The 26,896-nt window shown below is 40.9% G+C and overlaps 4 protein-coding genes across 7 annotated transcripts in view; 1 reads left to right on the plus strand and 3 right to left on the minus strand.

Annotated features, from left to right (window-relative positions):
* Positions 1 to 6,239, minus strand: erp27 (endoplasmic reticulum protein 27). Its single transcript, XM_076729550.1, has 7 exons — positions 6,182 to 6,239; positions 5,192 to 5,277; positions 3,031 to 3,168; positions 2,791 to 2,907; positions 2,051 to 2,176; positions 1,671 to 1,868; positions 1 to 42 (listed from the first exon to the last, which is right to left on the minus strand). The coding sequence occupies exons 1-7, from the start codon at positions 6,237 to 6,239 to the stop codon at positions 1 to 3; spliced, it is 765 nt and encodes a 254-aa protein (XP_076585665.1).
* A 7,901-nt stretch (positions 6,240 to 14,140) lies between these two features.
* LOC143318906 (retinal cone rhodopsin-sensitive cGMP 3',5'-cyclic phosphodiesterase subunit gamma-like) lies at positions 14,141 to 15,771 on the minus strand. Its single transcript, XM_076727430.1, has 3 exons — positions 15,661 to 15,771; positions 14,893 to 15,004; positions 14,141 to 14,784 (listed from the first exon to the last, which is right to left on the minus strand). The coding sequence occupies exons 2-3, from the start codon at positions 14,994 to 14,996 to the stop codon at positions 14,667 to 14,669; spliced, it is 222 nt and encodes a 73-aa protein (XP_076583545.1). The 5' UTR covers positions 14,997 to 15,004; positions 15,661 to 15,771; the 3' UTR covers positions 14,141 to 14,666.
* A 1,701-nt stretch (positions 15,772 to 17,472) lies between these two features.
* Positions 17,473 to 19,874, plus strand: LOC143319342 (retinal cone rhodopsin-sensitive cGMP 3',5'-cyclic phosphodiesterase subunit gamma-like). The gene is made up of 3 exons (XM_076728236.1): positions 17,473 to 17,546; positions 19,205 to 19,324; positions 19,658 to 19,874. The coding sequence occupies exons 2-3, from the start codon at positions 19,215 to 19,217 to the stop codon at positions 19,773 to 19,775; spliced, it is 228 nt and encodes a 75-aa protein (XP_076584351.1). The 5' UTR covers positions 17,473 to 17,546; positions 19,205 to 19,214; the 3' UTR covers positions 19,776 to 19,874.
* Positions 19,875 to 22,855: 2,981 nt separating this feature from the next.
* The window catches only part of rbfox2 (RNA binding fox-1 homolog 2), a 37,760-nt gene continuing 33,719 nt past the window's right edge, over positions 22,856 to 26,896 (minus strand). For all 4 annotated transcript variants that reach the window (XM_076728233.1, XM_076728232.1, XM_076728234.1 and 1 more), the window contains one exon: positions 22,856 to 26,896. In XM_076728233.1, coding sequence (XP_076584348.1) covers positions 26,852 to 26,896 — 45 coding nt within the window. In that variant the 3' untranslated portion in view covers positions 22,856 to 26,851.

A 26,896-nucleotide genomic window follows, 5' to 3' on the forward strand; every position in this document is an offset into this window, starting at 1 on the left:
CTAGAGCTCTGTTTTGGTTTCCGCACCTGCCTGCTTCTCCTCCTGAAAGACATAAACATGGGATAAGTGAAGTACGGCAGACAGCACAGCACTGAGGGAATATGTGACTCTTGTATCTATACCAAGGTTACCTCGAGATTATTTATGTCGCCTTTCACAGACACAGACCTCAAAAGTCTGGTATTTGACTGCTTCAGAGGAAAACTCGAAGCACTTTCTTTATTTAGGAACTAACTTTATCTACGTCAACAACACTGAGGCATCTGCTGCATATCTAGTTTTATCTGTCAAGAATTTTAAATTATTCAGTTTCAGAAGAATATATCAAAGACAACAACTACCGGCCTGTGGCCGTTCGCCTCTGCCAACCGGTCAAGTTGCAGTTAACGTCCATGTCTGTCATATGCAGTGAAGACTTTGAAGGGATTTAAGGTATTCAGTGCCTTTTTTGTTGAAGTGGCAGTTATCTCTATATTGGCATGTATGATTGCAGTGAATAATGTCCAGTGAGAAACACACTGTCTTCACTTAGAGACTATTGTTCCAGAGCAGCACAGAGGACTGATAGAGAGCTTCATCACGAGGAGCAACGACAATCACCTGAAGGTCAACATCAGCAGAACCAATGAGCTGGTGGTGACTGCAGTGCTTCAAATATGGATGGTGCTGCAAAGAAGCTACGAACTGTAAAAGGTGGAGGCTTCACACACACCTTCGACCCGACAGCACAGAAGATCTAAACAATCAGCACAGTTTGAAGGTGGACACCAAAGATCAGAGTCGTCAATCCAGTGTCTGACCAAATGTGAAGTATGGTCACAATCTTTGGGTATAAAATGTCATCACTTCATTCCTTTATGTTATTAGACATTTGTGTGTTTTTGCCGTAATTAGCGAAAGAATTCGACATTCTCGACAGAGTCAACACATCAAAAATGTGTTTTGTGTGGTCTCAGTGACCTTTGACCTTACATCACCGAAATCGAGTCAGTTGATCCTTGAGTCCAAGTGAACGGTTTTGTCAAATTTTGAAGAAATTCCCTGAAAGCATTCCTGAGATATCGTGCTCATGAGAATGGCAGTGTACAAGGGAAATGTACAAAAATGCAGCAGCGAGATAGATTTGTGTTATTGGTGATGAGGTAACTTTTTTTTACCACATCAGCTTTTTTTTTTAAATGCATTTCAGATGGCGTCTATTGTCCACCTCGTTTGAGACGATGGGATTTCAGTCGTTTTAGTGCCACACTTTGTTGACAACTCTGGTTCCTGTGTCTTGTTGTGGGTCTTCAGACGCTGCGTCACACACAGCTGGAGCTCTGTGTGGTGTAACAGAGCTAATTGGTGCACAGAGTGAGGTTTCCTGTCTGGTGCATGCATGGCACACATACTTTACAGTGACAGCAAGAGGTGCTTTTAATCCTCTCGCACGTTGGTGCTCCAAACACGCTGCCACTTTCCTTTCTGCCACTGTTTTTAACACGAGTGAAGTTTTTCTGTTTTTTTTTTATTTCCTAATTATGCTGCTTATTGAAATCACTAAACTTTTTTTTGTTTTAAATTGTTCAAACGTCAGTCTACAGATCGTCTGAGTACAAAAAGCAACATCTAAATGTGAACTCGCTGTTGAAGCTACTAGGTCGAATGCATCTCCTCATCAGGCCGCTCACCTTCAGATCCCCCCGTAGGAAGGATTGGCAGAAGTCCCGTACTCGTTCAGTGGAAATCTCTCCCTCAGGAAGGAGCCACGTCCCGTCAGAGTCACTGTCATAGATGCCAACTCGGGGGAGGTCCTCAGATTTGAGGCCGAAGAAGCCCACCGCCCGAGAGTTAGACTTCAATGCTCCGTTAATTAGCACGAACAAGAACTGCAAAACAGTTTTTAATACAGTTTAATTTAATTCATTTTAGCACATTATGCATTAGGTCAAGCTACCACAAGAGTGTAAAATCATTTGGTTGTATTTGATTTGTGGGCCTGCATTTGCTTTAATTTGAGGTTTACATCCATTTCAATCAATTTGAAGCTGTAGGTGAAGTAAGTTCTCACCTTTCCTGTGAACTCAGGGGCGAGAGCTCCCAGTCGCTTCTTGAGCTTACTGTAGTCTTTGGTCCCTCTGTTGGCAAAGAGCAGGAGGTGTGATTTCACCTGGGAGTGGAACAGGCCCACTGCCGTCTGAGGAGAAAACAAAAACAGCCAATGTGAAGAGTGAGGGCTGAGATGGGAGTTCTATTCCCACTGGTGAGCCATGATCTCCTTTGTCAGACCTGACAGCATCTAACGGGTGATTTTCAAAAACAGCTCCATAAAAACTGAAATCTTGTTCTTGTATTAGCCCTGCTCACTCTGTTATTTATGTTGGTTATGTTTATAATCACAGAATACATTGAATACTGTGCTTTGTTGACAAGCGGTGGTGGGAAAGATAACTTAGATAGGACTTTGTTCATCCTGAGGGAAACTGTTGTGCAGCAGTTGCAGTAGAGTGCAAATATAAAACATTAAAATATCAATGAGGTGCAAATGCAGAATGGAGCATTAAGGATCGCTCCTGTTGAGATACATTTAGATACTATGTGCAATATCAAATGTGAAGCACAGGTTAATGTCTATGGCTAATAAGAGGGTTAAAGGGGACGATGGAGTGGTGGGTAATGGGAAATGTTAAAAATTGTCATTTTTTCTATGATTTTACTCACTTTCTATTTTGCATTTGAATAAAACTGGATTTTTAAGTGAAAGAAAAAATTTTAAGGGATAAATAAGAGGAAAAAAAGAGTGGGACCTACCACTTGGTTGTACTCTGTGATGTATCGGACCTCGTTGGTGGTGATGAAGTTCACAAGACCGTCAACTTCTAACTTCTTGGCTTCAGACAGAACAAGATTCTCCTGGAGGTTATCGGCCTGAATCACATAAAGCACAACATCATTACTGTCATCATCGTAAAATCACAGCATTCATCACATTTATTCCTGAAAAGACGCCTCGTGCAGACAAAGTCATGCACAGTCCTGATGGTGCAGTACCTTTCTGAACAGGGTGATGGTGTCTGAGGAGATGCTGTAGTCAGCCCACACCTCTTTCACGGTGCAAATGGCTACAGGGACTGAGTCAACTTTCTTCGCAGCTGCGACGAGCTCCTGATAGCCGTGACTTTCCTCTCCCTGAGTCACGAAAGGGAAAATGAGAGAGCTGCAGAGGGAGGTTGTTTGAACTATCTCATCTCATCAAGCACGTTCGTTATGCTGTTTTCTTTCATCATTGTATACTATGCAGTCATTTTGATATAATTTCTTGTGTTTTTCCTTAAAATGTGTAGGTTATTTTTTTTATTGTAATTCTTATACAACCTTCAAATTTAAAAGAGGGAAAATATACCTCCTCCATGAGTAGGCTGTGACATAAAACATGGAAATGTAGGCAGGCACTGAAATGCACCCTGAGGAGGACAAGTGTGCTGAATGCATTGGCAGAGATGGGAAGGTAAAATATTCTGCTTTCATATTAATGCATCAGTAATGATAATCTAATTATATAATGTACAGAAAAATAACATTGGCAGAAGCCGCTCTGAGTCCATGTTGTTTGTAATTCTTTAATAGTTTTCCTGAAGTAACATTTTGAATGCAGGAAATTTACCCTTCAATATTAATAGCTTAATATTATAATATAATATCTTTTTAATATCAATAGCTTTTACTGAAAAATATATAAAAAGGCTACTTTTAATTTAAGTTAAAAAAAAAAATCTGACTATATCCTCTTGTTGTCCTCCAATTGTTTATAATGTGTTCGCCCTTCTTTATTTATTCATTACTGTAAGGATTTTAATTCTTTGTTGAAATATGGACTGATGTCAAGTCACCTCGAGGTAAGGTCTTTTAAAAAGCTGTGTGTGTGTGTGTGTGTGTGTGTGTGTGTGTGTGTGTGTGTGGTCGACATTAATAGAACAAAACACACACTGTCATAAAACACAAGGAGCAGATTTTAAAGAAAGAAAGACAAGTTACATTATTTACCATTACCCATAACAGTTACATAGCATATATATTGTACATTTCTCTGCTTAACCGTCCACATTTTACACCTTTCCGTTAACCTGTTTATATTTTTGGCATTGTGCATATATTGGATTTCACCTTATTGGCATTTTATATTTCATATTTGCACTCTGCACTCTATTTTATCATATTTTATTTTTTCTTAATTATTATTATTGTTCTATGTATTTAGCATTTTGTTATTCTATTATCATTATATATATTTCATACTGCATCTTGTTGGTGTTATAGGCATAAAAAGGACACCTTTCGGAGTCGGGGTGTATTTTTTCTCTCTCTTTAAAATGACTTTTCACAGACCACCAGTAGGTGTAGGGGACATGAGAAACTCTCCTGTTACCATCCGTTTTCCTCAAAGAAAATCTAAATGTGAAAAAAAGCGAAAGGGGCAGAGAGAGAGAGAGAGAGAGAGAGGAGGAGAAACAAAGAAATGTAGCAGGAAGAGAGAGCTGAGACTGGCTCAAAGGAAGGTGAATCATGTCTATTTCTGAGACAGTCTTGCATGAGCCCTGGCAATCCGTTTTATCATTTTGCAGCCTGTAATATGTGTTCATTCCCAGTGAGTCACAGCACCAATATTTTGGTCTCTTCTTGCCTTCAGCATCACGATCCAACTATGCGCTATCCTCATGTGCTCCCTGCCTCTCGCTTCCACTCTTCTGTCATGAGCCTTCTCCCTGTGTGCACTTGTTTACAGGAGGGTCAATGGAGCCAATCCCACAAGTCTTCAGATACGTATGTATTTCCTGTCAAGTGGTCCGCCATTTTCCCCCGCGCACAGTCTGGCCAAAGGGCTCGCCTCCGTGGGACAGCCAGCCACCCTCTGTCCTCACAGCGCCAGCACTGCCAAAGGTGTGGCCACAGGAAATACATTCTTCTTCAAAATCTATTTGTGACAATAGCATCACTGAGACCAGGGTGCAAACAAACGCTTTATTTTTGGAGCCCTCACAGTCTCACTCGTAGCTAATTTGTCTGATCATGTCTGGTTTGCCGCATGCATGTTAGCCAAATACACTAAGCCATAAAACAGCCTCTGTGGGCTTGTTTAAAGATGTCTGAAAGCTTATTTGAGCCCCTGGTGGAGACTTTTTTTTTTTCTTTATATGTAATTTTCTTCTCTGACCTCCAGGAATCCGATGACCACCACCTCGGCAGAGTCGACGAAGGCCTCAGCAGCTTTGGTGTCGGTCAGCCTGGGCAGGGCGCCGTCTGGGTAAGAAAGACACGAGATTCACTGGAAACACGATTCAAAGCAGTTTGCACTTTACAGTCTCAGTCGTCATCCCAACAACACTAAGAGTCGGCCACGCTCGTGCTACTGGCTCTGTGGGCTTAAACACAGTTGTGGGCTGGATGCTAACATCAGCTTAGTAACAACCTCACAGTGAAACTGCAAACATGCTTATTAGTTTTGCAGGAATTTCATCATAAACCAAAAATAATGGACAAACACACTGACATGATGATTGGGCTACAGGAAAAGCTAAGAGATCACTAAAGTTAATGCAATTCACGGATGTCTGTGCCAACTTTCGTGACAGTCTGTCCAGTAATAGTGGGCTGTATGCTAACGTTGCTTTGCTAACATCCTCACAATGAAAATGCGCTGAAGTTTAGAAGTTACAATTTTCAGTATCTGAGTTTGGCATGCTACCATGCTAACTTTTGCTAATTAACACAAGGTACGGCAGACTGAAGTGTTGAGATCAACCACAAACGTGAGCCTCATGGTGGCTCTGAGGGAAAAGTCAGGAGATCACCACTGTACAGTTCATCCTCTGAGAAATGTGAATCTGCAGACAACAATGAGGCGATCCATGAAGCAGATGATGAGATATATTACTCGATAAATGAAGATTTTGACCTGTCGATGGCGGATAATCCAGAGGATCACCAAAGTCAGTTGGATTCATCTTCTGGTCACCATGAATGTCTATTCCATATGTCATGGCAAACCATCCAAAGTGGTAAAAAGACAAACTATTAGCAGAGCTGCAGTGCTTTGATTATAATACAAGGCCAAATTATGATATGCTTGATTTTCTACATCAAAAGCAAAGAGACAAAATCCAGAATAAAACCAAGATGACACAGCGCACTTAAATCAATTTACCTTCCTCTGTGGCAGCGACAGACGACACCAGGAGGGAGACCAACAGAGCGAGCAGCATGTTTGAGCTGATTCGGCTGACAGGGAGGCAGGTAGAGAAAACAAATGCCCAGAAGTCTTTGTGGCTGTTTGACTCTGTACGAAGGTTCGTATCACCTCTGGTGTGTCTCTGACGGTCGCCACATGGCTGCGGCTGCTGCAGCTTCTCTGGGATGTGATTGGAGGCTTCTTGGGAACCAGCCAGGTGTTCTTGATAAGCGGGGATGCAGAGACGTTGGACTACGTGTCACTGTGCAACAGGGGAAAGGTGTCTGCACTATGGCATGTTGGCAATCTGAGGTTTAAAGGTGCAATAATGATCCAATTAGTCCAGCTGACCTTTGCATTTATGAAACATTGCCCTTTTCCTGTGTCTTGGTGTGTCTCAACGTTTTGTTGGTGGGAAGCTCTGCAGCCTGGTCAACGCTCAGTAACCCCAGACGGGCTGCAAATAGCCAGTGAGGAGGCCTGTGTGACCAGCGACAGGCCAGAGATTAGCTGGGCTGCATTTTGATAGATTCACCACAGGAGGGACACAACTTCCATCCATTCATCATCATGCAGACACCCAACAAAGTCAAGCCAATACAAGAAAACAAGGTTAAAAAAAAAAAAAAAAAAAAAAGGTGTTATTGCCTTGATTTTCTTTTCTCTTTATAGCAGATTGATTTTCATAAAAAACAAATACAGGTATGTATTCAGTGACTATAAACCAAGCTATCAGAAGATTTCTCACCAAACGTTCCAGATTTGATCAGATCAACTGATTTGTGCTCATAATTTATGAAAGTCACATGGCACCACTGATTTACACTGGTCCCAGAAATAAAAGCATCTGATGGGAAAATTTCAATAACAGAATGCAGCGTGCTGTGAAAAACAGACAAAACTGCTGTCGTGCAGCAGCCTTGAGTAACCAGTCACCAGTTAACACAGCCAGAAGACAGTCCGTTCCTCTGCATGCTAATACGTTGACAGCAAATTTATTCAGAAAAATCTCCAGAAGAACCTCTAAACTTCTAGGAAACCTAAAACTGTGTGCCAAGAAAAAACAAATACATAAAACATTTTCTCAGATAACTTGTTAGGGAGACAGAAAAAGCCCACGAACTTACAGCAGCGCCCGCAACCACCACAGAAATGTTTGTGTTGATGTTTAAACAAAACTAAAAGCCTCTGAAATGCACATTTATTTATAACATGGCAAATACAACTAAACTCGAGAGGAGTGATTTATACAAAGTCTGACGTTTTGTGCAGCGATTCTAAACAGTTTACCCACCGAAAAGGCATCTGCTAAAAAATGCAGGCAAGTTACAGTTGGTTGACCACAGAGCGGAAAAAAAAACAGCTGGATGCACAAAAGTATAATGAATGAACTTTTAAGAACAAAATGTTAACAGCGCTTTTGGTCTGAATCTGGAAACTTTGCCTTTTGCATCAATAAAATCCAAATACTTTTGTATTAAACTTTGATCAGAAGCACTAAACATGAGGAACAGCTGAGGCTGATGGGAAAGTCTGGACCACAGCAGTGGATCAAACAATGATGCAGAAGAAATGACTGAGGTGAAAAGACATGTGGTTCTGAGCTGTGAAGACTCTGACCTTGTTTACAGGGCAGCCATGTGCGATGTATGTTCACATGGCGCTTAAGAGCATCAGGCCAACACTAATACTGCACACCACGTCCGCCGCCATGGACGCACGAGTTCAGTGAAAAGCACAAACAGACGTCACAGCAGAGACACCTGCGAGCATGACAGTGCAACTCCTCTCAGGTGAAGACCGGAGAAAATAAAGCTTCTTACGAACACTTATTGTGTGTCATCACAGCACAGTGACAGGTTTAGATTACAGCCTGCAAATTACTGTGTGATTATTCACAATCACTAAATACTTGGTGTATTTATTGTGTACCTATATGTACAATAAATATAAAAAGACAAACATTCAGGGATTGAGGGGGTAACAACATTGTTTCTAAGAGGGACTTGGAAATAAATCTTTTTTTTTAATTACTGACTCAATATGTACTGGCTAATTTTAAAAGTACTGACAGAGTACTAGCTAAATGAGACAAATTTTACCTGTTAGTATTTCCAAAACATGACCTATGTGCAAAAGATTTACAGTAACTTGTTGGCTGTAATCTAAAACTCACCCAATGAGGTCAAGTCTTGATATACTGGAACTTTTATAATGTGACAATCGTCTGCAGCTTTTGGTGACTTTAGGATTAAATGTTGTACAGCGCTGAACATCAAATATTTAACTTAATTTTCCTCTGGTTTTCTGTGTCTGTTCTCTATTTTATTCTCATTTTAATTAGTCCAACCAATCAAAATAGCATCTGTCTCCTTTAGGATTTTATTTGCTGCTTTAAGACTGAGTCTCTTTCCAGCTACAGTACATTGTCAAAGGCAACAAACAGCATTTTAACAGCGCTGACACATACGCTTCGCAGTGAAGTCGGTATTTGTGGCATTCCTGACACAAATACATGCAAGAGAATGATAGAAAAGGGAAAAGGAAAGAGGGACAAAAAGTAGGAAGGACAGAAATACGTTTTAAAAAAAGGAAATTTCAGACTCCTTGTGGAGTGTTAAGTGTTCGACAGGCTCAGAGAAGATGCAGTTTCACTTAAAATTACAGGCCCAGTTGCTCGTATAGTTGGTGCTGCAAATAAACAAAGCAAAAGCGATGATTACAATACACAGACATTAAGAGATGAGAGCTGTCACACGGGCTTAGCGATGTGTTTTCTCTGAGCTGACTGTGGCGACACTGGATCTTAGAAAACTCTGCAGTTTGCACAAAGTGTCCTGCACGTCGCACCGTGCTGCAGGTCATTTCAACTTCATCAGAGCATTAGATTAAAAAACGGTTTATTTCTGAATGTTTTGATGCTGAGCAGACATGTAATACTGAAGATAAATGTTTTTTTTTTATCAATACAATTTTACTATAAAATTCATTTAATTTCATGAGCTCATCATGGATTTAAAGACATTCAGCAAGAGTCACTCCTGTTTGCTTCAAACTAAAAAGAGAAAACTTCCTTTGATGAGTTGAAGTCAGAAGTTCGATATGTTTGTCATTCTTTCCTTCAACTAATAATATTAATACTATAAATAAAAACTTTATTATAGTATACTTTAGCACGTTAAATAGAAGAACTGCAGTCCAAAGTCCTTTACAGCACAAACATCACAAGCACCGAGTGCTTTTGTTTTCATTCAATCTGGAAACAAAAAAAAGAGTTTTTATAGATTTTTTGCATAAAAAAAGGAAAATGTGCGCTTCCCTGTTTTCATAATGAAATGGGAAATCGAATAAATACAAAAAAAATAAAGAAAAACAAGTCGAATTAGCAGTTACTGTGTTATTTTGTACAGAGATAATATGAGAAAAAAATGACAAATTATTATTACTGAATTATAAAATTCTTTATTTGCAGTTTTGTTTGAGGTTGCTGGTTAGATAGAAATCCTGCTCTGCGTTCCCAGCGGAGCAGAGACAGTCGAGGTTTCTTCTCAGATTACATGCAGACAGTTAGTTAGTGGGCCGATCAGTGATGTAATGCAGGTAAACCTTAGCCTGATGGATTACTGGTATTTAGATTGTGGCCAGGTTAAAGCTGTCACTATTTCTCAAACATCAGTTACACAATCTTTAACCCTGTTAGGCTTTGATGTGACCTCGGCGTGTGAAGGATTCACATCATGTGGTCTTAATCCTCGGACCCTGCTGCTGAGCTTCTCCTCACACTGCCGGTGTCTCACTAATGCAACGAGCACATGCAAACTTCAGCATTCGTCACAGAGTTAGAAACAATCAGAGGTAAGAAACACGTCTGAAAGCATAAAAGCAGGAGATGACTGAAGTGATTTGTCCAGATGTGAAGAATTTGAGAGGCTAGTCGCACAAACACACTGTGACTGCAACAGAACACTGAACACATAAAACAACCGCATCAGCAAAGCACCTTTTTGAAAACGGAAAAAATTTCCATCATCTGAAATTAATATCAAAACTGTCTCAGAGTTTGTTTTTGAGTGTTTGAACTGCTGCTGGCTGAGGATGAACATGATGTGTCAGCTGTGGGGGAGTGTTTGCAGTATGGATTTCATGGGTGGGTTGGAAACAGTTTGCAGACTGTCTGATGGTTATGTCAGGGGTCCTCAGAGGATGGGGAAGCCCTCTGGCACTTTTAATTAGCCATATGACACTGTAGAATCACTGTGTGTGGGTAGAGCAGAGATTATTAACACGGGGTGACACAGTAAACTACAGGCTGGAACCAGATAATAATTACCTGGTAATTTGTCCATCACTAAAATGAAATTGCCTCCAATGAACGTGGAAAGCAGTTAGAAGCGTTTATTGAAAAATAAGCAAAGACACTAATGATTACCCAGTTTGTCCGTAACTTTGATGAGAAGTCAAATAACTTGTGTGAAAGAAATTGGATGTTTTCTCGAGAAATAAGTAACTGTCTTATCATAAAGAATGTGGCTACATGGGCTCAGGAACACTTTGTAAAACTGCTGTAAATAAAGTTCATTTGTAAATGATTATATTCTCTTTTAACTGAAAAAGTACTTCAAGACAACACTTCCACGTCAGGATGAGAGAAACAAATGGCTTATTTACAGTAGTTCCTGCAGATACAAGGAGCAACTGCATCAATTGAATGTTTAAATCCTTTATATGGGTTGCATTAAGTGGGAATCGTCAAAATTTCCAGACACAAATGTTTGAACAAATAGCAGTTGGTGCTATAGAAACACCCTGAGTTTGCACACGTATTGTCTGTATACAGGAGTCACTACCAAGTTTTGGTCAGGGTCAACAGGATTATCTAATAAAACTCAGACACATCGCTCATGTACTGTGTTTGCCTGCACTGACCCATATGGATAAGTCCCAATCCTATTACAGCCTGTAAGCTGCCACTTCGTCAAGCGTCAGAGTGAGGAGTCAGAGCAAAGAACAAGGCAGCAAACAGGAAACCGCTGGTCAGTACCTGTCAGCCATCATTGGGTATTCAAGGCTCTGAGCTCTCTGCGTCCTCTCAGCCTGCACAGTTTTTTTTGTTGTTGTTGTTGTTGTTGTTTTATTGTCTGTGCTGCAGACCCGCTGCCTGATGTTAGACCATTAATAATTGATTAGAGAAAAGCTGAAAACCAGAGACACAGAGTCGACGTGCTGCAATCACAAACACATGAGCCTTCATCAACTGTTTCGCTTCAGGCTCTCTGGTCAGGTGATCTGACAGGAGTGAGACAGAGAGGTGACCCTGTGTTCTCCTGAAAGTAGCTTGATTTTTCTCACAGCTTGGATTTCTGGCTGTTCTGGTCGTACGCTTTTGGATAGAGATGAGTCTGAAGAGGACACCATTACAAGAGGAGAATGAAAGGGCTTTTGTCCCTCAGTTCTAATATATTTACACCTTTAGGAGAAATCTTCAAACCGCTTGTAGCTACATGATTTCAGGAACTACTTCAAGAATTTAAAGACAGTCATCTTGAATTATTTTCAAAATCACAACATGAGAAACAACACGGAGCAGTAGCAGGCAGCAGTCTGAGTGGCAGGGCGGTGACTCAAATCTGACTACTTTGAATCATAAATATGTGACTTCACTGACGCACTACAGCAGTCAGAATAAGGCACATTTGTGCAGCATATGTCAAAGAAAATAATGCCGCCGTAACTGTAACTTTGCAGAGTCTAATCCTGCAACCAGAGCGTAAAAATAGACAGCAGACAATAGTTTTGTTCCAGCTTCCTGGAAACACAGTTACCATCATCTTTTAAAACAAATCAATCATGACTCAGAGGGTTTCTGCCCTCTGCAGGAAGCCCCTCTGGCTGAGTGAGCTGCCTCTTCTTTCCCTCAGTAACCAGTAGATGCAGCTGTTGCAGCTCTGATCACAGCTACCACGTTACACCCAGACAACAGTTTAAAAAGCCCGACTGCTCTGGTCGGCCTCCCACTGATAATCTCATTTTAAGGTTACTTGGCAAACTGTAGCATAATTAACACAAGAGAGACTTAATTATCTTACACGGAAGTCTTTAAGCAGCTTACAGATGTCTTTTATATGTAAAGGTGTGTTTTTTGGTTTTTATTTTGCCTCTTAAGTTCATCTGTAAGTCTTCAGAATCTTCTGCATGCCAGACCTCGCATGTATGATTATTTTGTCCGCTGCTCTGTATGTAGCCCTGATTCCCGACCTGCAGGACGTCGCTTGCTGCTGTGGTTCATATGTTGCACATATAGTTGGTTTTATCTGCTGGGGTTTTGAGACACATCACCCGCTGCCTCTCCCCTGTCTCCCCCTCAGGTCCCCGCTAATGAACAAGTCAAAGGTTTTCGACTGATGTTTGTTATATTTGTGCCACATTGCACCAGGCACTGTCCCTCTGTCTGCTCACTGTTTAGAGGCTCCAACAGTTAATTGGTGCAGTGACACAAATGCACATTGATATCTGGAGGCCACACACACACACACACAGAGACTGAGAGAGAGAGAGAGACTCGTGTTTCCATCACTTCAGAGGATATAACATTGACCTGCATTCATTTACTGGAGACTTCCCAGAACCATAACCACTACTTGCCTTCACCTAACATCAACCCAAGTCTTCAGGCTAAAATGTAATGTTTTTGTGTTATGGAGACTTGGGTTTTGTCCCCATAAGGAAGGTGAGACCCCACAATGTGGCTGTGCAAACAGATTTATGTCCCCACAATATGAGTAATACATGCCCACACACACACACATCATCATCATCATCAGTTGCTATAGAATATGATATCAGTGGTGTTAGTACTGCAGTGTGCAACTTTAGATTTCTACTTCCACACAGATCAGAAGAAAATATTATTCTTTTCACACTTCATTCTTAAAATGAAGAAACCCGTTTAACAATACGACCAGTTTGACTGATGTCCTGTGGGAGCGCCGTGCGCTGAGTACCGTTAAATCTTTGCCCTGTTTTTCTGGATTAACGGGATCATTATCTCAAGATATCTTAAAATCCCAAGAGAAGCTTTCATTACCTGAGAGCTCAGTTTCATGGAAGCAAATATGTCCCACCTGTTTAGCTTAATCCAGTTTTATTGGTCGTGTCTTTAAGTAATACAGGTGCTACTGTTATTAGTTTGCTGCGGTGCTGCTGGAGCATCAGGCTGATGAACAGCAGCGCCCACACTTCATACAGGTGAGAGCTTCTCACCGGATTTTGAGGTAAACTTTCTCCCTAATTCAGAAAAACACAGAGCACCGTTTTCTTCATGACAGCTTCTCTCACATTTCTGAGATTAGTTTGGAAAAACAGGGCAAACGTTTCCTTTTTTGAAGTGAGTATTTCCTCTTGATTTGGGACTCCTCGATTTTTGAGGCTGTACCTTTTAAAACATTGCAAATCTTTCTTAGACTCTGGCTCTCTCTCTCTGTAAAATGTGTCTTTAAAGGCATCTTTAAAATGCCAGATTTCTATGATAATTTGATGTTTATTGGCATTTTACCTAATCTGACCTTTGTTGCGGCATTGACTGTTCATCATCGCTTTATGCTTTGGTTGCCATGGCAACGGTATCTTTAGTTATCTTCCACTCGCCCTCTGTCCCTGAAGCCAGATTTTTTTTTTTTTTTTATTTTTTTTGCAAATATATATATATGTATATATTATATTATACAAGTGTTGCAACTAAAACAACGATGGCCACAGCAGCGGCTGTAAAGGATCATGTGCTCTGGATGAAGCCAGAATATAAGAGCAGCGAACGACAGAGATCAAAGCCCATGTATGCAGTTGTTCTCACTGCCTGAGCGTCTGTGGCATTGATTGTTCACATTACTGTGACATCAGTAGAGCAGTTGGTGTTAATGACAGGAAGGACACAGACAGTTGTTCTATGGAAAATATATATTTATTGTCTTTGTGGAATATTTTCTCTCTTCTGACAGAGTACACATGGTGCATCGTTCACACTGCAGAGTGAAATAAATTTTAGATTTTCTCATAAAAATATTAGTACAGTACACGAGTACACAAAATAGGCATCTGTGCATGTCAGATCAGCAGCGTTGAGAGGAAGAGGTGGAGGAAGAGGAGAGCAAAACAGTGAAAAACAGGATTTCACAGTCAAAGATGATCAAACGCTCTTTCACAGTAAATGCTGTCTTTTTTTTTTCCTCTATGGAAAGTGCAAGCTCTGGCCCAGAGCAGCTGATGTCACTCGTTACAAGGACGATGGAGAATTTGCCGCAAAGGCGGGGGCAAATAAAGTGCATGAGACAAAAGAGAGTGCTGGAAGTTCTTTTTTCTTTTCTTTTCTGGGTCAAACCTCTAAGTCCTCAAAAGCTGCCTTCTTTCTAGAACACACATGAGGGAGAATAGTGACAATACGGGGTAAAGGCGGGGGAGAAGGGGGCTAAACAATTCCATATTTTGCCAGGTCGCTGAGCTCCATATCCCCAAAGGCTTCCCATGGGCAAACCACTGTGATGTCTGTGCCAAGGCCCTCCATGCCAGGGATGTCGTCTCCGAATCTGGATGAACAAGACAAAAAGCATGTGAGGACTTGAAATGCCAAAATGGAGAAAAGGCTTGTATACATTTTGTGTGTGTTTGTGTGTGTGGTGTCAAATCCACCTCACCCCTTCTGGCCTGGTTTGGGTGCCTTGCTCTTGAAGGTGCGCATGGCCCTCTGCTTGAATTTGGGAGGTGCCTTCTTGTCAGCCGGAGTTGCAACGTCTGCCATTTTGATTACTTGCTGGAATAAAAGAGGAAGAAAGGACAAAATATATGAGATCTCTGCAACTCTCATTTCTTTTAAGCCATGGACTTCAATTTCTTCTATATGCTACTGCTTTGTATGAAATAAACTATTTGGGAATATTTATTCATATCTTGCTGTGACTTTTATTCAGTTCTTTTACTTTTTAAAGTCTTCTTCATGTCTTTTCACGGTGCCTTCCTGTTGAAAGGTGCTATCCAAGTAAATGTGCCAGATTCCTCTGCATCCATCAACCAATAATTCCCCCTTTATACAAGTGTCCTTACATAAACATGTATTTTCCACCCTCCTCAGCAAGCTTGTCCACATCTAAACATATTACCAAAGGATAAAAATGTACAAACAGCGTTCAAAATCCTTCTTTGTTCATCCAAATCCACCAAGAAATAGAATATTCATAAAGACGTAGAGGCCAGGCTGTGAGGAGTATCAACAAGAAGGCCTCCCCTGTCTGAAGTCGTAAAAATCTCAGATCTCATTTCAGATCAATCTCAGCCGCCACACTCAAGAAAAACACCAGAGAGCCATCACTCCGAGCGTTTTTCTCCTCTCTAAGTTACACGTTGTCAAAGCAGTAACAGCCTCAGCTCCCCGTGGCAGAGCTGAGAAAATTACAGTTTCATCTTACCTTTTGTTGAAGTCTCAAAGTGCTTTTCTGATGCTTGTCTGAGCCTCGCCTGTGTGATTCCTTTCTGTCCGACCGTCCCCCTTTTAAAGTCCTCCGAGCTGCTAATCCCCTCAGATGTTCACTCCGTCGCTCTTTCATGTGCCAACTCTGCTCTGTCCTCTTCTGCACCAGCTCAACCACAAATAGACGTGATGAAAGATAACCAGATATAAATACAAGGAGTGTTTCAAGTTAGATGTGTGTGTGTGTGTGTGTGTGTGTGTGTGTGTGTGTGTGAACCTGAGAATATGAAGTGAATCACAGAGGTGTCATTCACTGGCAGTGGTGAGTGACAATAATTAGCATAGCGATCAAGCTGAAGACAAAAAAAATCTGCTGAAAGATATTCACTGTGTGTGTGTGTGTGTGTGTGTGTGTGTGTGTGACTGTCTGTCTGTCTGTCTGTCATAGCCCACCACATGCACCAGTGTTTTACCCACACATACTGCACCCCCACGCATCTATCTGTCTATCTATAGAAGTCTGTATGCCTGGTGGTGTTTAATATGCACTTTTCAGTTGTATATGCTCCAAAGCTCTGCAACACCCGGCCTGCAGATATCAGGGAAGCCAGCTCACTAAATATTTTTAAAGAAACCTTTGAGCTTTGCCTCGTGTTCATGCACTGCTGCGCTTCTTTATAATTGATGTATTTTACTTGATTTTTTTGCATTTTGTGTTCCATATTTCTACCTATATTTTATCACTTTAATCTGTGGTTTTACGTTCCATCTCATGTTATGCATTGTCTATATTTTTATTATTGTTTACTTCTACTATCATTCTCAAGTTGGTTTTATTCTCCATCTTATTTTACTTTTAGTTTCTGTCCCGGTTTTTATGTCCATTCTGTCTACTGTCACTCTGAGCTGCAGATCCTGTCTGAAAGGTGCTGTACAAATGAAGTTTACGGGAGGTCTGGAGTAACTCTGGATGTGCTTTCAGCTTATTTGTAAACAAACATGTGTCCTAACGCAGACTGCATGATGATCTGGAGCATGTGACGCAAAGGCAGCGACGCCCTGAGCTCCACGCAGGTGATCAATCACTTGGGGCCAAATACAGAACACTTAACTATTCAGCTTTTAATCTCTCGCCTCGTGGTGCAGAGCCAGGTTTCACGGGGCAATACTGGGACAGCGACACCTGATCAGTTATTAATGTGAGACATGAAAAGAAGCGTGTGACGGTGGGAAAATATTAAAGATGCACTCTGTGAGTTTGTTATAGCACCCAAATCTTCCCCATTTATGTGATTTAACTAAGAAAAGTTTAACTTCAAATCCACTTTCAAGCTCTTTCCAGTGGTTTCAGATGATTTCTATCAGTCGATTAAGATGTGGGAGTGCTCTGGAAAATCTGATTAAGTGAGCCTTGAGTTATGATTTTGGATAAATCAAGAATAAACTCCAACAACCCACTGTTTAGTTTTTAAAGCTCAACTGTAAACTGGGTTTATTGCTGTTGCAGAAAATAAAACCTTACTATTAGATTATTTTTAAAATGTACCCACTCAGAAAAGAATATGCTCTGAGTCATGTTGTTCAGTAAATCCAATTTAGAGTTTCTCAGCGATTCTTCATTACATAAGGCTGCAAAGGTCTTCACATGGCACGAAAAGCTAAACTGGACTTTTGAGCCCCCTCCTTAATCTAATCTAATAGAGTAGAAAGGCCAATTAGGGGGGGGGGGGGGGGGGGGGGTCCACAGGACAGAACATTATGGATGAGCATGTCAGGGGGATTTGGAGGGTGGGAGCTATATAAGAAGAAGGCAGGAGGACCACAGAGACACAAACTGACCAGAGAGACATCAGACAGAAGCCAACGGCGTAACTGCAGAACCAGGTAAGACCAAACTCTCACCTTCAGTCAGCAGCGAGCTTTGGCCAACTTTCGGTCGTGCTGTCAGGATTAAGGTTAGAGCAAAGAGGAGAAGGCAGAGGCGTGCTGGCAAAGCTCAGTGACGCTGTGATGGATGTGATTTTTCAGCTGAAGAGACATAAATGCTTTTTGCAGACAACAGTATCTGTTTTTGGATGTGCAGTTTATGGCTGATTAATTTTGGAAAAAGTCTCAGTGTTTCTTCTTAAAGGAACCTGAAAACCCTCCACGTTACTTTTTATGTTGTGCTTTGTGAACTTTGCATCCCGGTTTTTTAATGCATGATGTTGAATGTGTTGACCTGCCATTTTTCTTCAGTGAAAACAAGAAAAATACTGGTTTGAAGTATTATTTAAGTAAAATTACATAATTAATTTTATGCTTTTTATCTTATGGCCTTGTGGGTATTAACTCCCAGGAAGTCAGTCCTACTGATTTGCAGGTTTCAGACACATTTTGCCATTTTTTAAAAAGAAGGGAAAAAAAATATGTCAGTGCTTGAAAAGTCTAATTTTATGAAACACAATTCACCTTAATTACTGGATAGTTTGAAGTGGAGGGGTGACCTTTAATTGCTGTCATTTTGGACACAGGTGTAGTTTATTATCCAGCTCAACATGTTTAAACACGTGTCTTAAGGGGGACTGATGAACTAACTATGTAAAAGATTCAGGATATTTTCTTAGAAAGAAAAAATAGAAAGACGTGAGCTTACAGAACAAAAACTGTTAACTGGAGTCAGTAACATGCAATAGTGGTAACAGAGTGTATGTAATAAAAAAAAAGGTGACGATAAGTGAAAACTGGTTAAAGCAGACAAAACTAATATATGGGAAGAAGTTAAAAAATAAAGCAATAGGACAATAAAACAGGTGTCAGATGTCACAGATGCTCTGTTCACTGTCTGCTGGATGTAATGCAGATCCTGTTAGATGCTGTTAGCTGTGTCGACCCTCACTAGGAGAATATTACACACAGAAATCAAACTGTAGATCTGCACACTGTGGCTGATCAAAAGCAGGGGTGAACTGTGATTCAGTTGGAAAATGTAAAAATCCGGCTGTGAAATGTAAGAACTCACTGGTTAACAGAGACTTCATGACAGCTTCCACAAAATTACGCGATCTGTTTGTGAGGTCAAAGATGCCATCAGGCAAGTCAACGCATATTTCTGCTCAATTCCAGAGCGCTGCTGAGCTTTCCTGTAAAACCAGACGTATATGATGTCAGAGGAAGGTCAGACTAAAGCACACTGAAAGTTAACTGCCTAGAGGAAAATCTCCTTACACTCATAGTTTATTATTTACAACATACAATATGTGTGTTGACTTCAGGCTAACTGTGGAATTAGGTGAACTGAGCGATATTCTGGTCTCACGGTGTACAGGCTGTAACTTGGCCAAGAGTAATCTTTAAAGCCAGCGTGTAAAAATAGACAAAGCCGTTTGTGTAACAGGGTCTTAAGGAGCTGTATGACAGCTTTAGTCTATAATTTGCCCTAACATGGGGGTGTTATATCATGCATGCACGGGGCAGCGGGGCTTAGAGGGGGAGGAGAAGGAGGAGGAGGGAGGGTCGTACACATCAAGGCTAACTGACTGTTCTTTTTTTTTTCCTCTCAGTGCATAAAAGATGGCAGACGCAGCTGTTGCAACTCCCGCCGACAAGAAGGCACCTCCCAAGTTCAAGCAGAGGGCCGCTCGCACCTTCAAGAGCAAGGCCCCTAAACCAGGCCAGAAGGGGTAAGAGGGGCTTTAAAGCCACCAGTGGTGCAAAGTAACGAAGTACATTTAATCAAGTACTGTACTCAAGTACAAGGTGGAGGTATTTTTTTTTTTCGTTTTCTGCTACTTCATACGTCTAATCTAAACTTTTTAGAGTGAAATACTGTGCTTTTCACTCCACTACATTTATCTGACAGCTAAAGTAAAACGGTTAGGATTTGACATTAAGAAAGAAGATAGTGATCTCCTAAAATGATTTAGTACTGGCACTTTTACGCTGGTTCCACCACCTATCAAATGAAAGAAGTGCCATTCGCAGGAAATTAAGACTTGTTTTTGTTTCTTTTTCAGATTCGGAGACGACATCCCCGGCATGGAGGGTCTTGGCACAGACATCACAGTGGTTTGCCCATGGGAAGCCTTTGGGGATATGGAGCTCAGCGACCTGGCGAAATATGGAATTGTCTAGAAACCCCCCCCCCCCCCCCCCCCCCGCCCGCCATGTCTGCATCACAGCTATTTTACCTCCCTGCAATGATTTTCCCTCGCCGCTCCTCCTCTCTTCTCGCCCTGTTCTCCCTCGCCTACCTAAACACCTGACCTCATGTCTGTTGTTGTTGTCATAGGCCCACATGGGTTTTGGGAAACATTGCATAAAAAACGGTACTTCAATCCAAACTGTGTCAAAAATTGGCAAATATGATTTTACAGAGTAATATATTATAAATATTTACCTATTTATGCTCCACTGAGGTGTCCCTACTCGAAGTAATGACTCCAAACTTCATATCCTTTTGCACTTGGCTTGTGCAGTTCTGAGAAACAGTGGCCTCTCTTTTAAGCAGGTTTGGTCACTGTTTGTACTGTACATGACCACAAAACCTTTGACCCTCTCTCCTGCCTTTTCCACCCCACAACCCTCCCCCTCTTTGGAGCTATTCCTTCTTAATGTACAGATGTTTATGAGATATATATATATATCTATATTTTTATTTTTATGAACTATGAGTGTGAATTTGTGCACATGATCAATGTGGGTGTCACAGTTGAGTAGAAGTGTCAATAAATATTTTCCCCAAAGAAATGTTTTGTTGTCTTTTAAGGGATAGTTCAGGTTTTTTGAAGTGGGGTTGTATGAGGTGCTTACATGTAGTGAGTGTATTACCTGCAGTAGATGGCGGTCTGCATGCATCACAGAGAGTAGTATCAGCATAGAAACAAAGCAACGTAGTGCAGCCAAATGGTATTTGTTACGCATAAAAAAGGCTTACCTGAAGTAACAGCACTGTCTCCTAGAAATGATGTTACATACAACTAATTAGTAACAGCAAATCCATTTTGAGGGAAATGTAATTCTGACCAATTCTGTTTTGTGTTAACATAATGAGGAAATGTTGGTTAATGTACATGAACGATGTACAAGTTGCAGAAACGTTGACACTGAACGCTTACTGACAGCATATTTCAATTGTTGTCCACCTAAGCAGACACTCTTGCGACGCACTGTCCACCTGTAGTGGTGACTTGAGACATAAGACCTTTTATTAACATTTCCAGGAAACCACAGCCTTTCCTAATCTTGATCACAGTGCTTTTGTTTTCTGAACCAAACCACTGTCTGGATGCCAACCTTGGATTCTGCTCCAGGGCAGCACATGACATCTAGTGTTTCATTCACTCAAAGGAACATTGGCTCTTAACATAATGCAGGCAGTGATCACATTTGTCACCACAACGTAATTATGAGTGCAAAATAGTTGCATGTAAATTAATTTCCACACGACAGGGTTGAAAATAATCAACAGCAAACTTCTTTGAGAAGTGCGTTTCTTTCCTGGTTATTTGGTAACTCGTCTCATTTCTTTGTAGGTGTTTAGTGCTACATTACTCAGTGTATCTGGCTGATTCACTGGTGGTCTGGACCTTTGCATGGAGCGTCGTTTAGAAATGAAAAACTGTACTGCCAAAGTAAAGGGCTGTCTGGTCAAGGTAAGTCAGGGATATTCAAAATACAGCACACACTTCATCTGATGTTGATATTTTAAGTGAGCTCTTTTTCTTTTTTAGGTGGATAGAATATGTTTCGCTGTTGACCCACAGCAGTACGTTAGCCTTGCTTCAATGCTAGTACTCCATCTATTGCTTTTAATACACTGACTAACCTCATTCAACTCCACTTCAAAACACTTCAACTATCCAATGATATGCACACAGCCTGACTTTATAATTGATCCTGAACAAAACAACAGAGGAAAAAACACATCTGCATTATTAAAGCTGCTGTAATCAATATGCATGGTAGCAAATGTCAGCGTGCTAACGTGTACAGATGGTGAACAGTCAACACTACAGGTGATAAGCATGAAGATATTCGCGTTGTCATTAAGCATGCTGTGCAAGTGTGTCATGCTAGCGTGACAGAAGACTCTTATGACTACCTGGAATGTGAAAGGTGTTGCTTGTAGTGCTTTACAGACCACTAAAGCATCTTTCAGCTCATGGTTTTGATTGTCCAGCCTGCAACTTTAATGGCTAGGTTCACTGTCAGCAGTGTGATTTCCAGCCAGGAACAGGCAGCGTTTTTAAGAAACCCTGATAAACCCACTGAACGCTAAGGCAACCTGTCACCGAACAATGGACAGACAAAGTTAGCAACTAACTGGTGAAGATATTGTGGAGCATTTTTATTTCTAAAATGGCAGATATTTCTCAGGAATCGATGGAGACAAAAATATAGTTAAAAGTACAGTAAGTACTGGACTAGCAGGTGACCAGAAACACAACTCCAAACTGCTGCTTGCAGGTTTCCATATCAACTTAAACAATCATGATATGTGTGTACCGCTCGTTTCCACTGCCCTCACGCAGCCAAAGGCATCCATTGCAGGTTTAACAGCTGCAGTCTTAAAGGTCATCGGGTGGTTCTGTCTCTGTGTACGATAGACGAATTCATTTCATTCCATCAATGGAATTTAAAAGAAAACAATCTGAAAGCTTGATCACAACAAAACATTTTATATAAAACATTTTATATGGACATTCAATAACAAAAAAACATAATGGCAGTCAAGGGGGGTATAGACATGACAGAGGGAGAGGACCGGTCGTTGAGAAACCATAGCGACTTTGAAGAACGGCCACATAGTTCACTATAATACAGTGGCAAGAAAACCATGACAGGAAACTGAAGCTGCCACGTGTTCTTTTGTGCGGCAGCCAACGTGTTTATCAGCAGGCCTTTCTGCCAAACAGCACTGTGCTCTTTGTTGTGTTAGCTAGCTTCGCTCTGCTAGCTGCCCGTCGTTCTACATGGAGTTTAGTGGTGAAGAAGAAAGCAACTGGGCTCGGCTGCTCAGGAGTCAAATATGAAAGACACAAGATTCATGCAAAACTATTTTTTTCTTTTTTTTTTTAAACTTGACAAGTATCTCTCATGCTGGTTTGTCCATGCCCTCAGTGGCTTTGTTAAGTCCATCTTTGTGTATTTCGTGTAGCACAAGTTGGGAACCAAAACGTGCTGGGGACTGTTGGTTAGCATCTTTGGCTAGGTTTCTTTTTTTTTTTTTTTTTTTAACCCCCATTTCATCCAGAACACATTCTATAGTAACTTTGAGATATTTGAAAAGAAATGTTAAATGAGAAAATCCAACAGCAGCACATTTAATAGAAAAAAACATCTTATTGACCTGCATGTTTTTCCAAGTGTGATCATTTAAAAAAAACACAACAATAGCTTTGAAATTAGTATTTAGGGGAAAGAAAAACACAAGTGCCCCATTTAACACACAACTTAGATCATATCCCACAATGACATTTTGTTTGAAACCATGTTGGAATATTAACCTGCTTCTGGATGAGATAACACTTTTAGACATTTTACTGGATATCTTCAAACAAACCTGAAGCGACCGCAGCGGCCAAGCTGACAGATTTAGTCACTGAAATGTAATGGAGAAAAACAAAAAACAGAAAGAAAGGAAGTTGGTTGTAACCAATGTTAAACAGACCTACAGTATGTTCATTCATTCTGAATGTCTCAGTCACGAGACATCCCTAAAATACGGACATAAAAAAGGGGGAAAAAATTCAGCCATTTTTGTACGTTTTGAAATATAATCCGATGTCATGCTAGCGGATCCTATGATAAACCCCAAACAAAACAAAGACAAATAAAGCAGCAGCCTGAATCGACTAAATATTGAACTCAGAGGACAAAAGTTGGGTAGTGTTACATGCACACCTTTAGTATGTCACCATCCAGGTACGCTCTCGGCTCAAGATCTTTAGTCCAGAGAAAGAAAGGAAAAACAAAAAACTTGAAATTTAACTTGCACCTGAATGAAGGACCAACACGTACGGATATAAAAATGACGAAGATGGAAAAAAAAGAACTAAATAAAGACAGCAATAGGATTATCAAGGATTATGATCATAACATTAACAAAGATAATATATTTATACATACAGCAGAAAAATGTGCTTTCTACAAATCTTTGGAACAAAAACAAAAGCCAAAAAAAGCCACGTTTTTGAAATATAGAATACAACATTAAAGAAATATGCACAATAGTAAGGTGTTTTGCATTTAAATATTTTCTATTAACTCACTGACAGAATCTCTTGCTCAGTAATTGCTGCTTCCAGCAACGCAAACAAAATAACCAACTACAGTACCAGTCGAAGGTTTGGACACACCTTCTCACTCAATGCTTTTCCTTTAGTTTTCATTTTCTGCATTGCACAATAGTGTTGGAGACATCAGAGGTGTGAAATAACACGAACGGAAAGTATTAAACGAAGCAAAGCGTTTTATATTTTACAGTCGATACAGTAGCCAGTTTCGGGGACATCCAGGCCAAGACTTCATCTTCCATCTGCCCGTCACTGTTTAAACGTCTACCGGCCACTTGGCTGTCAAACCTGACAACAGCTCGGCATTTCAGCTAATCTCAGGGGATGAAGTATAAAGAGAGACAGTGTCCACATACGGAGGAGGTCAACACGGATGGATGGATCAGACACAAGACGTTTACCCAGGAGACTGCTGTTCACGTCCCATGAGAAACCAAAAGTAAAGGTCGACTTATTTCAACGTACATTATGAACGTATGTTAACGTACGTGAATAACAAACTTATTTTAACCCAAACCTAAACAGCCAAGTGGATTTGATGCCTAAAACTAACCAAGTACATTAGCTTTGTTGCCCAGTCCTGCCCAGACTGCACCCGTTTCACAGCATTAACCACGTGTTTGTCCAGTACGCCTGTCGCTGGCAGTCTCCAACAGTCATACCTATGCGTTGTTTTGGGAGTCACTGGCAAACAATCGATTCTGTTGCTGAAACTGAAATGACAGTCCTTCATTACTTAAAGACATGAAGATCGGTCAATCCAGAAAATTTCTAGGACTTTGAATGCATCTTCAAGTGCAGTCGCAAAAGGCTGTCACGAGGACCAACCCGAGACAGGAAGACTTAGTTACCTCTGCTGCAGAGAAGTTCATCTCAGTTACCAACCTCAGAAACCACCAATAAATGACACGTCACATTAGAGTCCACATAAACTAGCAGACACGTCTCAACATCAACTGGAGGAGACTGTGTGAATCAGGCCTTCATGGTCGGACTGCTGCAAAGAAACTATGGAGGGAGGCCAACAAACTAAAGGAATGGGCATTAAACCAGTGGAAGTCTGTACTTCGGTCTGATGAGTCCATATTTAAGGTTTCTGACACTGACATCACCTCCAGGCTTTCTGACCGAGAAGCAGAGTGATGGAGTGCTGCATCAGATGACCTGGCCTCCACAATCACCCAACCTGAACCCAACTGAGATGGTTAGGGACGAGCTGGACTGCAGAATGATGGAAAAGCAGCCAACGAATGCTCAGCATGTATGGGAACTCCTTCTAGATTGTTGGAAATCCATTCCAGGTGACTGCCTCATGGAGCTGGCTGAAGGAATGCCAACCGACCCGCCCAGAGACTGAAGGCGGAACGTAGCAATTTTCTAAGACCCGGATGATTACGTCTCTTTAAGATACGCTTCATGCTTTTTGCGCATTAAACAAACATGTATGGTGTCCAATGCTGTCAGCAATTACTACTAATACTAGAACATAAAATGCAAAAGATATTCGTTTCCACATAAATGCATGTGTTCTTTCATAGTTGTGATGTCTTCAGTATTAATGTCCAAAGTAGTAAAAAATAAATAGAAAGAAAAAACATTGGATGAGACGGTGTGTCCAGACTTTTGACAGGTACAGTATGTTTCAGGAAGACTCATTCAATGTTGGACTTCGCTCTATAAAAGATGGAGCATGAGGGGAAAATCCAAATAATAAATCTCCACATTAAAGGATTAACAAGTACTTGAACCTCAGGGTTGTGGGTGGATGATTTAGTCTGAATCTAAAGCTAAAATCAATTCCAGAAGAAAACATTTTAAGTGTAGTGTCGTACTTTTTGTAGTGTCTAGTGTTGGTGAAATCCTGTGCATAAGAAGACTATAGCTGTGTCACATAGTCAGAACATGAATATTTGTCGTACAGATGCTCATTTTCTGATTTTTAACCCCAAAGTTCACTGTTCCCATGGCAGCAGCGGCTGCTGAGCCAAACAAAATAATGGTTTAATAAGAATAATAATGTGAATAATTACAATAATAATAATTTGGTAATTTTTTTTCTCTAAACTAATTTCTTTGCATATCATAACAATTTTAAGTTTAAAGGTTCACCATTTCCACATACTAAGAAATCTTGAGGTAAGGAACAGCTCTAATAACCCTCCCTCCTTCAGCTTTCGGACGTGATTTCTGTAGTGTTATAAACCATCACACCGTCTCTCCGCGCTGCCGTGTTCAGTCTCCCTCTACCAGAACACAGCAAGAATGGAAATCCTCTCTCACTGCTATCCACCCACGCTAAGGAGGAATTATAAAAATCCATCAGCGGGCGTTCTTTTTCTCATTTTAGTGACTCGTCATTCCGGTTCAAAACATTTTAGGTGCTTTTCTTTCAAAGCACCTTCCTGCTTCTCACTGCTCCGACCGTGTTTTGGACACTCCGATTGCTTGTTTTCCTCCTCTGTTTCCTTAAATGTTGAGCGTGTGCAGGTCACACAGCACTCCGATCTTTCTCACACATGGTTGACAGCTAATTAAATGTCAGTTATCCACATACAGCCTTTGGAAGAACATCTGGGCTCCATCCCGAGTCTTGTGCTGCTGAGTGTCGAGGGAATACGAAGGGAGACTATAATACAGCCGTGCAATAGGGAAGGTGGCCATTTTAAGTCTTTATTTTATTTTTCTTCTTTTTTAACGTAAAGGCCATCCGTCAGTCTTTAATACAGCATTCCTCTATTTCTGTAGTAGCGTATATAAGAAAACGTGGGACTGCTTGGGGGTGGGATCTGAAATATCTTTGATGTGGTCGACTCCACACTTTAAAACTGGGTGCAGTCCACCTCCACGACAACAGAGGGAGCTCTTACAGAGTAATTCAATGGAAGAGAGGAGCTCCTGGGAAATGTAGTGTCTTTAGTAAGGGGCAAATCTACTGTAGCCTCCCCTGTACAGTGTGGC

This window comes from Chaetodon auriga, chromosome 4, assembly GCF_051107435.1.
Source record: "Chaetodon auriga isolate fChaAug3 chromosome 4, fChaAug3.hap1, whole genome shotgun sequence".
Classification (NCBI taxonomy): Eukaryota; Metazoa; Chordata; class Actinopteri; order Chaetodontiformes; family Chaetodontidae; genus Chaetodon; species Chaetodon auriga.

Excerpts from the sequence above, each read along its gene's own strand:
- erp27 (XM_076729550.1), bottom strand. The coding sequence starts at position 6,239 with ATGCTGCTCGCTCTGTTGGTCTCCCTCCTGGTGTCGTCTGTCGCTGCC. Across the intron at positions 5,278-6,181 it reads TGTCGCTGCCACAGAGGAAG|ACGGCGCCCTGCCCAGGCTG; the intron begins GTAAATTGATTT and ends TTTCTTACCCAG. Across the intron at positions 43-1,670 it reads TCCTACGGGGGGATCTGAAG|GAGGAGAAGCAGGCAGGTGC; the intron begins GTGAGCGGCCTG and ends TATGTCTTTCAG.
- LOC143318906 (XM_076727430.1), bottom strand. The coding sequence starts at position 14,996 with ATGGCAGACGTTGCAACTCCGGCTGACAAGAAGGCACCTCCCAAATTC. Across the intron at positions 14,785-14,892 it reads CCCAAACCAGGCCAGAAGGG|ATTCGGAGACGACATCCCTG; the intron begins GTGAGGTGGATT and ends TTGTTCATCCAG.
- LOC143319342 (XM_076728236.1), top strand. The coding sequence starts at position 19,215 with ATGGCAGACGCAGCTGTTGCAACTCCCGCCGACAAGAAGGCACCTCCC. Across the intron at positions 19,325-19,657 it reads CCTAAACCAGGCCAGAAGGG|ATTCGGAGACGACATCCCCG; the intron begins GTAAGAGGGGCT and ends TTTCTTTTTCAG.